Source organism: Arvicola amphibius, chromosome 9 (assembly GCF_903992535.2).
Source record: "Arvicola amphibius chromosome 9, mArvAmp1.2, whole genome shotgun sequence".
NCBI lineage: Eukaryota > Metazoa > Chordata > Mammalia > Rodentia > Cricetidae > Arvicola > Arvicola amphibius.
Window position 1 is genome coordinate 53745966 of NC_052055.2, and position 13956 is coordinate 53759921.

At 42.9% G+C, this 13956-nt stretch overlaps 1 protein-coding gene across 1 annotated transcript in view; it reads right to left on the minus strand.

Moving 5' to 3' along the window:
- Positions 1 to 4093: 4093 nt before the first annotated feature.
- Dbx2 (developing brain homeobox 2) overlaps positions 4094 to 13956 on the minus strand; it is a 28079-nt gene continuing 18216 nt past the window's right edge. The window contains exons 3-4 of the mRNA XM_038341249.1: positions 11319 to 11506; positions 4094 to 4420 (exon numbers count right to left, since the gene is read on the minus strand). Coding sequence (XP_038197177.1) covers positions 4094 to 4420; positions 11319 to 11506 — 515 coding nt within the window. The remainder of the gene's footprint in view (positions 4421 to 11318; positions 11507 to 13956) is intronic.

Below are 13956 nucleotides of genomic sequence, written 5' to 3' on the forward strand. Positions count from 1 at the left end.
CAGATCTGTTTAGGCACATGTATTTACATGCTCACACATTAAAACGTAGCTGAAAATTCTTTTTCTCAAGAGGACTGTCTACTGGAATTTCATGACTTTTACTTTGTTGGTTGGTTTCAAATGCATTTATTTAAAAAGTAAAAAAATAAAAATAAATAACACAATGTAACAAATAGGACCATTGTGGATTGGGTACCATGTCATTGTGGCAAATACTTGTTTGAGATATGGTTTGAAAAAGATATAAATTAATCCTGCAGCAGTTTCCTTGTATGTTCAAGAATGCATCACCCTGATCTCTCCCACTGACATTCTTCTCTTCCTATAGGAGCTTAAAAAGAAAAAAAAATGAGACCGGGTTCACTGTGGACAAAGGCAGCTAGTAAATTATTTCTGGAAGCCATTCTGACTCCTGACTCTTGTGACAGCAGTGCCTGGGAGGAGTGGCGGACGCGCCGTGTGCTCTCTGATTAGCAGAGCATTAAGAGGCCTCTTGTTGCAACGAGAGGCGAGGTTTGGAGGATGCTAGCTTTCTCCTTTAAAATGACTGGAGCCTTCCAGGAGTAACATGGACGATGTCAAACATTATATGGCAAGGCAACTAATTTAGATGCTCTTGGAAGACAAGGACCTTTCTTCTTCCTCATGTGTATCTATATTGAGGGTAGGAAAATGGCTCATATATCATGCCCAGTAGATGCTGAAATAAAGAAAAACACTGGGGGAAGAATAGAGCCCAGCAGACTTTAGAACACACGGACTATGTTTCATTGTGTCAAAGCCCATAAGACCTTCACAGAGCCGCTGGGTCCTACTGAACGCTAGAGAGAGTGCAATCTAGAAATGGAGATATCAGAAAGGTTGTTGAGGGTATAGGATATTTATAATTTTATATTAAAATAAAAAATGTATTGATTTGGGGGAGTCAAGTGAGAGTTTGGATGCTGAAGGAGGGTACGCTAGAGGAGTCTGGGAGTCACGGTGTGGTCATGGGAGTGAGTTTTAAAACCTGAGGATCACTTGACTAAATAATTGGTTTTCTTGTTTATTATTAAAAATACAGAGATGTCTTCTAAACATTAGTGGTAATCATCTTTATTGTTCCAAAGTCTATGATCATCTCCAACCTGTTTATATATTTCTAATCCCTACATATTAAAAGGTTCATTTATTTCATCTATTTACAAACCAATTGAAAATGCCTTTTGAGGTGGTTTTTTATTTCTCAGTATTTCATTCTCCAGGATTCTGTGGTCCTGGTGGTATTAATACAAGCAGTATTTCTCTGGAAAGCACACAAGGAATATACTAATATGTTATAACTTCCAGAAAAGAATCTGCAGCTGTCCAACAGAAAATGCTACCACTAAGCCAGGGTGGGGGTGGGGTCCACAGAGGAAAAGAAGGGAGACCTCTCTAGCAAGGGCCCCGTCATTCACTCCAATCCAGACAAGATAATGCAAAGAAAAGGCAGAAAGGCTGTGTGTACCGTGGCTATACTGTGTGTGAGAGAGCACATGTATGTACAGCATGGCCATGCTTGTGAGAGCACACATGTGTGTACTGTGGAGATGCTCTGTGTCAGAGCACACATGTTTGTACCATGGTTATACTTGTGAGGGCACACATGTGTGGACCAAGACTATATTGTGTGTGAGGGCACACATGTCTGCTATGCCTATGCTTGCTTGTGAGGGCACATTGTGAATACCATAACTATGCTTGTGTGTGAAGGCACACATGTGTGTGCTACATCTATGCTTGTACGTAAGGGTACCCAGCATGTGCATGGATATGCTTATGTGAGGGCACACGTGTGTGTGCTATCACTATGCTCCAGAAAACTCTCTTTCTAGAGTGTGGTTTTCCTAAACCTGGGCGCATTGCAGGGTGGAAGACAATTAAAATACTGACCTGCGTATCTGAACACCAGGCCAGTCCCAAATGGAGAAGCTCTAGTGAGTCTCAGAGGTCCCGAGGCAAAGTTATTCAAGCAATAACTCACCGAGTTCTACAACCTGGATAACCAAATGACCTTGACAAATCTCTCTCATTCAAGTTCCAAGTTATTCTCAAGACACAATGGCCACATACAAATAAACCCTTCATGATTTTCATCCGTGAATGGTGAAAACGAGGACATGCCCATCACGCGCTGAGGCACTTCTCTGGGACTAGAGTCCACGCATTGACAGTTCTTCAGCTAAACCTCAACATCGAATAGAAAGGAGAATGTTGATAAGAATATGGCTCCCTAAACCCAAGGCTACAAAATACAGTGCACTCCCGCTACCCTTCGGTAAACCTTCCCAGTTTCCCAGATGCATCTCGCCTTCATCCTGTACTCATGGCGCTGCAGGCCCCACAGGGCTGAACCAGATTGCCAGAGCATAGGCCCCTCTTTACTAACCCCGTGACTCTGGGTGATCACGTCCACATGCCGTGCCTCAGCTGCCTCGGTGGAGTAACAGGAACCCTGAGCAGTAAGACTGTCTACGTCACAGGGCTGTGGCCATGAGGACTACATGAGCCAATAGACCCTAAATGCTCAGCATAGCGTCTGGCAATACAGAGCAGCCTACAAATGCAATAAGGTCAGGACTAAGAAAAGGACGGACGCTGCAATCTCGCTTTGCAAACGTTGTAAAATGTAGTCATCAGATCCCTGACTCCCACTTCCCACAAGGGAGCTCGGAGACAACCTTCAGGAAGCACAAAGATGGCAAAGGCACCAGCTAACGAACCAATCCAGGCTGCGTTCAGTAAGCCATAATTTCCTGATGCTGATCACCACTGCTATCTTCATAAACATTCTCCCTCTGTGTATCACAGCCTTGGAACCCAGAGCCGAGGAGGTGAGCAGGCCAGAAGCCCTGTCGTTTCCTCAATTGCTCACTAACAGGACTTTTAGCGGTACCGCTTGTTCAAAAACTCAGTCAAAACCATGCCGTGTCCTTTTTCTTCCCTTCATTTCCTGCAAAGTAAAACTTTTTGAATGAACTTAGAATTAATATTCTTGGATAACTAAGAAAATCATTACCAGAAATATGACTTTATAGAAAGACTATTTCGGCGTAATCATAAAACATCTGGGTGGTGTCTGTTAATATAGAAAACCACACAACATATGTAGTATGAACTAGGTGGGAAATTCAGGTCGTATGTAGTGTGGGATCAGCACTGAGCACAGAGTCCGTCAGTGTTGTGATTTTCAGTCCTGTTAGGGACAGTTTAAGAATGGTATCACAAAGGCCTGGCTTTTTGGCCACTGATCACAAATTAGGTAGCACAGACGATCACAAAGTTACTGAACGCTGACCCGTTATCTGACAATGACTTCCACTCAGGCGTGTTTTTAGAAAACCCTGGTCTAGGATAACCCCTACAGAGAAGAGACCAAAAAAGGCCAATTCACACCTAAATGTGCTCCTTCCTCTCTGACAGCCTCATCTATCTCGTACCTGAAACCTAGGAATACTGATAACTACATTCAAAAGTTGCAGTTTCCTGTTGAGTTTGTCTATCCATCCTCAGTGTGTATCTCAAACCATGGCTCGTTAGACTAGGACTGCTAACCTGCTCAAGTTCACTTACGTCGGGATGCCAAAAAGGCCAGAAGAGGAGAATTTTTACAAACATGATTAATTGTGTGACATCGAAGCCCAAATTTTACATTATTTGAAAAATTAATATTTGCTCAGATTTTTTTTTCTCCATATAAAAAGAAAATGAATTTGCTCCATGTAAAACTTGGAGAGAACTGCTTTCTGCTAAGGCATTTAATGAGGATTTACATACATATACACAGACACACAGATATGTACATGTATTCAGAGCAGGCTGTGGGTTGATGCTGGCTTTTACTCTTTCGGTCCTACCGTACCTTCTGGGAGGTTCTATTCCATTTATACACTGAGCTTCAGTCTAGGGCTAAATAAGAAACAGCAGCCTTTCTCTCCTAAGGCATCAGCTCAGGTATCATCACGCCAAGCTGTTAGTTTAAGGCAGTGTTTGTTGAGACACACACTAACTGGCTTTAATCCAAATGTTACAGGCTAAGGGTTCTTTAAGATGAGCATGGAGCATACTCCCTTCAGAGGGCGCTAGTGAGTCTATCCTTGTCTCCAGCGTCCTTCTCAGGACACAAATACAAGGCACCTCGGAGTGAATTTGCTTCTGGTACCCCTGAATTCTCCTGGGTCAGTCTTTCTGCAGGTTCTGGAGAATTCTCCCTCCAGCTGGGACTTGAGTGAGACTGGGAGACTTCCCATATTGCCGGGCACGGAGGAGGGAAGCCCACAGCGGGCCGCTCAAGCCGGTCTTCTTGAAGGCTCGCGTCTTGGAGGCACCTGTTGGAGAGCACTTCCTTTTCTTTGGAATTACGCCATTTCATCCTTCTGTTCTGAAACCAAATCTTCACCTATGGATAAAATAATTAGGAAAAAAAACAGTTATTCCAAGTATAGCACTTAGGTGTTTTAATTTCTTTTATTCTGGCCTCACACATGCTAGGCCACCACATTTTCAACAGTCAATGTCTTCTACTGCACATTCTAGAGAATTCCCTACTCTGAGAGCCTAACTGGAACACCCGTCTCTGTGGCTTTTCCTGTAGGTTCCTTCAGAAGTACCTAAGAGATCAACATAACATCCCATGGACACCTCAAAACAGATGGTATAGCGATCACATTCTTTGTTTTTGGTGGATTTTGAAATTAATTTAGTTTTAAGTATTTTAAAACATTATTTAATCTATGCTAATACATTTCTTCAAGAAAAATGGACTAGTATAGCACCCGTCCGTTTTGACTTGGGGGAGATTATGCTGTGTTGTTGGTTGACATGGGGGAAGGTGTGTATGTGTGCGTGGTGTGCTTGCTTATGTGTGTTATACACATCTGTGTATTGCAGGATGTGTGTATGAGTGTGTGTGTGTGTGTGTGTGTGTGTGTGTGTTTGTACCACAGATGATTTTATGGCTTGATGAGATATTCATTTCACATCTAAGGATACTGGGGTTGGCAGGATTAACCAACGCAAGATCACACAGCAGAGCAAAGTGAAGAACTTCAGGCCCTGCTATCAGGCTGTGTTGACACGCAGACCTCACCACAAGCTTTTAACATTAACTTAACAATATATTTTGTAATGCTTTGATAAATGTGGACTTTATGCAGCTTCCAAGTTTTGATTACTCCCAGGATTTATTCAACTATGATAATTAGTTTCTATAAATAAGAATTGATTGTAATTAACCCAGAAGGTGGCTTGATCTGAATCATAACTTCCCCCACCACACCGCAACTTGACTCTGCAATTAACCGCCTTGTTCACGAGACACTCGGTCATCCATCAGCAGAAGAACCCCCAACTACTTCCCTGACATTTGAAAATCAGGAACAGTCATTGTCGCTACGTTGCATCTTTGCACTAACAATTTACACTCTCGTTTTGAAACAACAACAAAACCCTAGTTAAACTCAGTGGGTCTCAAAAAATAAATGCTTGGAAGGTTATAGGGCAAATAGGGTAACAGAAAGAGAGGGACTGGAAAAGGGTGGGCATGAAGGCCTCAGAAGATACTATGTACTTGTATGGAACTGTCAGCAAACAAATTCAACAGTCATTTATAAAAGTCTTCCATTAGAAAAAAACTTTTACTCAAGAAAATTATTATTAAAATATATTAAGCAAGAGGACTGGAGATGTGTCTCGGTTAATAGAGTGTATTTCTAGCATGTGTGAGACCCACATCAAATCCTAGAACCACACAAAACAAACATGGTGGCACATGCCTGCATGTGTATGTGCCTGTGTATGTCTGTGTGTGTATCTCTGTGTGTATGTGTCTGTGTGTTTGTGTATATGTGTTTGTGTGTGTCTGTGTTATGTCTCCCTGTGTATATCTCTGTGTGTCTGTGTCTGTGTGTATGTGTGTGTGTCTGTATGTATGTGTCTGCATGTGTCTGTGCGTGTATGTGCCTGTGTATCTGTGTGTATGTATCTATGTGTATATGTCTGTGTGTATATGTCTGTGTAATGTCTGTGTGTGTCTGTGTGTGTGCGTGTATGCATATGTGTGTCTGTGTGTGTGCATATGTATGTCTATGTGCACATGTCTGTGTGTGTGAGTATTTTCATGTGTGTGTGGTGTGCATGGAGAGAGAGTGACAGTGGGATACGGAGACAGAGATTGACTTAAGTAATCTCTTAGTAAAAAGCCATAAAATAGTTTCTTCACAATCAATGGACAAATACATACATTTAGTGAAATACACAGAAGTCAAACCTCTCTCAACAGGCACAAAAGCAACTCCAAGTGGGCTAAATAGCTAAACATAAAAAGAAAGCTACAAAAGTCTTAGAAGAAAATATATGAGATTGTAATTATCGTCTTGAGGATACACGTTCCTTTTAAAGCAAATCATAAAACACTGAAGACAATAAAGCAGAGAAGTCAGAGCTGGCTACATAAAACTGAGAAATTTCTGTACAAATTAACACACTATAAACAAATGAAAAAAACAACAAACTACTCAAAAACTAAAAGTAGAAATCTGGGAGATATCTGCATAATAATTAGGCAAAGGGAGATATTTGCAAACATTATATATATATATATATATATATATATATATTATCTAGAATATCCAAATATTGAAAATAATCAAGAGCATCAATAGATGAACAGATATGCAGATAACGGAATGTTATTTGGTTTTAGAAAGAAAGGTAATTCTGAAACTTGTAACAATATAGATGAATCGAGAAGATATTATGTTAAGTAAACTAATCCAATTAATAAAGTGCCGCTTGATTCAACGTGTACAAAAGTTTTTTACTCTTAAGTCACTAAATTACAATGGAAAGGAGAATGGTCATTGGCAGGGCCTTGGCTAGGGGAAGGAGGGCACATTGCGAGCTGATACAGAGTGTCCATGTTACAGGATGGAAAGGTCTCTGGAGACAAACTGTGGTAACAGCTATGTAACGGTGTAAATGCACCTAGTGCCACTGACATTAGAACTTTGAACGGTTAAGACAATTTATTTTGTATTCATATTTTACCACAATAAAACACTCAAGAGTGGAAAGAAATGCTAAAATATCTGTAACTAAAGTGGAACTAATCTTATTATTCTAAATATCTTGACTAATATCCAAAATAATTCCTGAATGTCAACAAAAGGACAACTGTTGAAAAACAAACAACCACAAAAAGTCAATTCAAAAACTTCACATTTCCAATAAATTATCAAAAGCCTCTAAAATTCTGGTGGCTATGAAAATTCAAACTAAAAATAAGTAAATGAACAAATACAATTGTCTATAACATTGATAAGGCTATTCAAAGTAATAAAGAATAAAGGGTTTGCAATAAAAGAACTCATATGGGCAGAAATTTTATATAAATCAGTATCTAGATTTATCTAAGACTCTTTAGAAGACTTTTAATCTCTTAGGATTTGCAATATATACACGGACATTTTAACTCTCAAATCCTTTTTCTCGTTCCCTCTTACAAACTTCTTTCGCTTGTTTGTTTTTTAGACAGGGTTTCTCTGTGCAGCCTTGGCTATCCTGAAACTCATTCTATAGACCAGTTTGGCCTCCATATTACAGAGATCTGCCTGCCTCTGTCTCCCGAGTGCTGGTATTAAAGATGTGCACCACTGCCTGGCTATAAAACTTATCTTTTAAGCACACAAAGAAATGCAATGCTGAAACCCAGGAGTAACTCGAAGATTGGAATGAAGTCTTATGTATCTACAGGATGATATGTAATGATGCTCACGTGAGAGAAAATGGAAAATATCTACATCTCAGACACAAAGGACTCATCCTGTAACACCGAGAAAAGGAACAAACGGTCCACATGGCTAACTGTCTTAATCATGACAGCCAAAGCTGGGAGAAATGCACATGACTGTCATCAGCAGATTGGCTCGAGTTACAGCATGAAACGATGATCCAGCAAAGTAGAGCAGAAACACATATAGCAGGATGAAGACTCTCCACTAACAAAATGCTGCAGATGCCACGTACAAAGAACTCGTATTAAATAGATCTGTTTACACAAGGGGCAGAAATGTACTACATTCATCTATCGGCTGGGGACGGTGATGGTATGTGGCCTTGGAGAACACAGGCTAAGAGGGGCTATCAGGTCTTCCCATTTCTACTACTTGATCATTATTGTAGAGATATGGTTTGTGAGAAGCCACAACACAGAGCCCATTGCACGGGCATGTATAGGTAGTCACACACATAAACACTTGGAGTGCCAACTTTTTTGTAAAGTAAGGATAACACATTGAATAGCGGACACGTCATAGGATCCTAGCAAGCATTAAAGGACATCAAATGTTGGATCACTGGTAAACATCATGTAAGCATGAGCATAATTGCAATTTGTGCATATCTATCCTGTACATGAATATATTTTAAGAGACTGATACTTCAGTAAATTGAACCAAAAATTTGGATTGGAGAGTGATGTGGGATTCCCCTCTGTATGCTATGAATATCATTGTTTAATAAAGGAACTGCTTTGGGCCTATAGCAGAGCTATAGGGGAACAGAGCTAGATGGGAAAAACTAAACTGAAGGCTGGGAGGAAGAAGGCGGAGTCAGGGAGAAGTCATGGAGCCCCGCTAGAGCCAGACAGAACTTTAGCAGGTAAGCTACAGTCACGTGGCGATACACAGATTAACAGAAATGGGCTAAATTCATATGTAAGTGTTAGCCAATAAGAAGCTAGAGGTAATGGGCCAAGCAGTGATTTAATTAATACAGTTTCTGTGTGATTATTTCAGGGCTGAGCAGTCAGGAACCAACAAGTGGCCGCCCTCCAACAGGAGAGATGTGAGATGGGCTTTCATTTCTTACTTCACCAGTTTCCCTCTTGCATTACATAGTTGATAAGCATGGAAGTTAATAAAATGCTAATTTATTTATTAAATGCTCTCCCAAATTCAGTACAACAAAAAATCCATTCTGAAATATCTGAATTTTTTTTTTTTTTTTTTTGGTTTTTCGAGACAAGGTTTCTCTGTGGCTTTGGAGCCTGTCCTGGAACTAGCTCTTGTAGACCAAGCTGGTCTCGAACTCACAGAGATCCACCTGCCTCTGCCTCCCGAGTGCTGGGATTAAAGGTGTGCGCCACCACCACCCAGCCAATATCTGAATTTTTTAAGAAATATAAAATTAAGTGAAACTATGTGCTTAGGCTTAAGAAGCAAATAAAACCATTGGCTTCCTTGGTGTGGAGAGAGTATAGCTTTTCTGGTAGATTATTCATGGCAAGGGGATTTGATATCAGGTGTCTCTGTAGAGTGCTGCACACATAGTCAGAGGTGGTCACACTTACCCAGCACACAGCAAGGCGGAATGCAACCCCTTCCATCTCTCAACATCTGCTTCAAGCCGACAGACAACCCTGGGGCTCCCTGCAATCCCAACCCATGTTATTTTCTCCCCTCCGACACTGAGTCTTCTCATCTCTGCCTGTGGCACTCCAGCAGAGCCCAGTGAGGTCCTTGCTACCCACACTGAGGCCCTTCAAGCAGGTCTGTCACCTGACTTCCTGGGGCTGTGGACTTTGACAAGGCTGCTGTCCCTAGACATAAACAGCTCCATAAACAGCTTTGCAAACTACTGGCCCAACCCCTCTAATGGTCTCACAAGTCAAAGCAAGCCCCCTAATGCTGCTATCTGACCTCCACTGGGTAGGTAACTTCCTGGAATTCCAAGAGTGTAACAGCCCACCCAGCATTGGGTCACAGCAAAGCAGACCCTGGAGATACAGCCACTGATCCACTCATATGCACAACTGCTGAGCCTCATTAAACGCACAGCAATCAATTAAGACTATGAACTAATTACCCTCTACAATACAACATTCCACTCTTTACTACTAGAAAGCATTGGGAACGGCATGGCAGTTCTTGGAACAAATCTTTTCCCCAGGGGAAGGAATCAAGGGTAAGGGGAATTTCACACACTAGGACATGTTGGACACTGTGTCTTTTACCCTCAGCTCCTTCATAGCAATTCAAGACATCCTGGTGGATGTGGTTCTATTTGGAAAGCAGAGCGCCTGCTGCATTTCAACTACCATCATCTCCTTCAGCTCGATGTCTTGATTCTGGGTGGGGTTTTTTTGTGAATTTAACACAAGCTATAATCCTCTGAAAGGAAGGAACCTCAGTTAAGGAGAATCTTATGCCTCCAGAAGATCAAGCTGACGGCAAGCCTGTAGGGTATGTTTTTTAATTAGCAACTGATGTTGGAGGGCCCAGTTCATTGTGAATAAGGCCACCCCTGAGCTGGTGAAAGCAGGCTGAGTACGCCAGTGAAGCAAGCCAGTAAGCAGCACCCCTCCATGGCCTCCACCAGCACCTGCCTTCAGGTCCTGGCTCTATTTGAGTTCCTGCCCTGACTTCCTTTAATGGTAAACAGTAAGGCAAACAAACCCCTTCCTTCTCAGGCTGCTGGCTCATCACAGCAATCATAACCCTAAGACAATCCTTGTATGGTAGACACCCTGCACAGCCGCAGAGATGGTGGCTCAAGGTTAAGGCTGTCTGGGAAACCTAGATCCCAAACAGTTTTGCCGCATGACGCTGGACCTACATTCAGTCTTCTGCATTTTTTCATCCAGAAGATGGACAGCATTACAGTGAACGAGGGTGTTCATGCATAAGATGAAACACAGAAATGCTAGTGTTCTATGAGCTAACTGGCCATCTTGGGAGGATTCTTCACTCTCAAAATTTACATTCACAATTGTGTGGAGAGTTAGTGAACAAGGAAGGTACAGATGCTGCAGATGTGAAAGGTGCAGAATAAGGACACCTATCCAGAGGGGCCCAGGAGTCTCACATCCACTCTCTGATTTTGGATTAAAAGTAAAAAGGAAGACAGCAAAACTGGTTACAGTTTTTGAAGATAATTATTTAGTCTGTTTCTCTGGGTATAAAGATATCACACACGCACACACATGTACATACATGTGCACACATGAGCACACACAAACACACACACATGAGAACAGGGGATGAGAATCATATGATGCATCCTCGATATTTCCCTTCATTTCAGAAAAGTAAAGGTTGTGGCTCAACCTTGCCCTCAGCGTGTGGGTCAGTCTCCACACAGGACTTGCCCTGTGTGTCTCCACCCACTGAAAATTCAGAACAAACACTTCAGAACACTCTGGGACACAGTGCCACGCCTGGCACAAGACATTCATGCCAAAGAACAAGCTGCACCATGCTGAAACCAGGAACAGGAGGTGTCTTCCTCCTCATGGGTACCTGTGACTCCTTCAGTCCCAAGCTGACAGCAAGTTTCCTTCGGTCGGTTTTGCTGATGTACTTCTGCTTCTGAAACATTCTCTCCAGAGCCTTTCTCTGGTCCTCTGAGAACACGGCTCTTCTTAAAATCCCCCTTCGTGCTTTGGAATTTGAGTCCTGGGTCAGCAGAGGCAGCCCGTGTTCTTCTCCTGGCAGAGAGATACAAAAGGACAGCGGGGTTAGAGGAGGGAAGCCCCTCTGACCCTCAGAGTGTTCGCACCTCATAGCACCGTGGCTGACTGTTCTCTCTCTACAGAAAGAGCTACACTGCTTAAGTTCTCCAGGTCCTGGAGTTCTTTGAGGACCCGATAAATGCTGGTCATGGAACGATGCTCCAAGGAGTCAATAAAACAGCACAGCCCTAGAATCTGCTTCCCCCTTGAGAGCTCACTTGGTCCATACATGGATCCTGTATATGCCACACCAATCACTGCCTAGATAAGGTACTTGGAGTGACACAAGTCCCATTCTACACTGAGGACCCAATGTTCAGATGCCACCAGATGTTTTCAGTTCATCCTGGCTCTTTCCTCTGTGTTTTGGAGCCCTTGGTTTATGACTGTATCTAATCTAACAGTGTATCCGAATATATTCAACATTAGGAGAGAATGGCGAACTACCCAAGGAAATGGATAAACTACCCAATGGATAAAATCTTGAGGGCCCATTAAAGATGAAGTCTAAGGACAAACAACAGCAAAGAGGGGACTACGTGTACGTTTTAAAGCTTGGCAGCGAGATGTGCACCGCACTTACAACCAGGTAAGGGCACCAAGGAGAAGCAGCTGAAAGGGCCAACGTGAACACTACTGTGAGCCATCACAGAAATGTGGACTAAAATCCATGCCCACCGTCTACACATTAAGCTTGGATCTATGTCCCAGTGGGGAACAATTTGGCAGAGGGGCTGCACAGGCACTGAGGGAGGGTTGGTGATGAATCCAAACTGTCCTTAAGGTGCTCACCGTTGATGAGCAGAGAGTCAAGCGCTCTGACAGAGAGATGACATGACTGTCACAGACAGCACGGAGCAACAGAACATTAGCCAGGGCAGGAGAGAGAACAGACAACATACAAAGAGCCACAGAACGTGAGAGACCAACTAGCCAATCAGCAATAAACAGGGCAGGAGAGACCACAGACAACATACAAAGAGCCAGAGAATGTGAGATACCAACTAGCTAATCGGCAATAAACAGGGCAGGAGAGACCACAGGCAACATACAAGCAGCCATACAAACTTACATACAAGAACAGGAAAGACCAACTAGCAATATGGAAATGCGTCTCATTCAAATATCTCTAAAACTTTTAAGAGAGGGTCCTAGATTTTCCCTAAAATATAATTTTTAGGGAGAAAAAAAGAACAAATTTTCCTATGGAGGACCTACAGGTGCAGTTCTAACATTTGGGGGGATGTAGACTGGAACTAGATCTCACCCTATAAACAACAGACCTATTAGACCTATAGCTAAGATCAGGTAATAACTAATAACTTCTGGACCCAGTTTCTCAGGTTTTGGTGCCCTAAAATGAACAGGAACAACCAATGAACAAGCAAAAGCTATGGCAAACCCAAAGGACACCCTTCCCCACCCCCACCCCCCACTCCCCCATACCGCATCTCACCCACATGTCATTTTATCTTGGCAACCCAACACAACCCATTTCCATTACCAATGCTCCAGGAGTCTATGTGAGCCTCTCTGTCTTCCTGACCCATCCCTGGGCAGCTGCCCTGTGCCTATTGCTACAGTAAGCCCTAACTCAGCTCTGCAAGGAATATGTGCCCCGACCACCAGTATGCACCAAGCTTCCAATAGGTGAAAACGCAGAGGAGGAAGGACAGAATGACAAATGCAAGCCCTAAGGTAGACAATGATAGAGGTATGGACGAGTAATTCATTTTCACGTAGAAACAAGCAACCCTGGAGCAGGCTTTAGTGGAGGCAGAGTTCCTGAATCATTCCTGTGGTCCCTAACCCTGCCACATTTCATTCCAAACTCTGTTCCCAATGTGGGCTACCCAAGGGTCACACAGCCCAGCCCACTTCTAAGAAGCCCTGTTTAGTTTCCACATTAAAAACCAGTCTATAGACGGCTAACTCCCACCCCGCCCCCACGGCTTTGTGAAGAAGGCAGAGGCACTAGTATAAGGAACAGCATTGACTCCAGATAGCTTCAGATTCTCGGGAAAAACATAAGATTCTTTCAGGACAGCTCAAGCTGAAGGCCACCAACCGTCCTTTGAGAAAGAATATTCTTTCGTCCTCCTAAAGAACTCAGTAACTTCTCAGAGCTGGAGAGACCACCATGTGTTTGATACAGGTCTCTCCAATGGGCCAGCTAAAATACCACTAGCCTCCATTTGCTGTTTGCTCAAACCACGCTCTTTAAACCTGCTTCTCTGCCACCTGATGCCAGCCTTCCTCTACTGAGGAGAGTGGGGTGTTGTCTGCGGGGCTCCGCCTTCCTGCTGCACTGTCCCTAACTGCTCTGTGCCCTCTCCCATAGGCTTCTGTCCTTCAATACTCTCTTCAGTGCAGAGACCCCTCATCACTATTTTCAAATATGCCTGTGGGCATCGATGGGCTTGTGC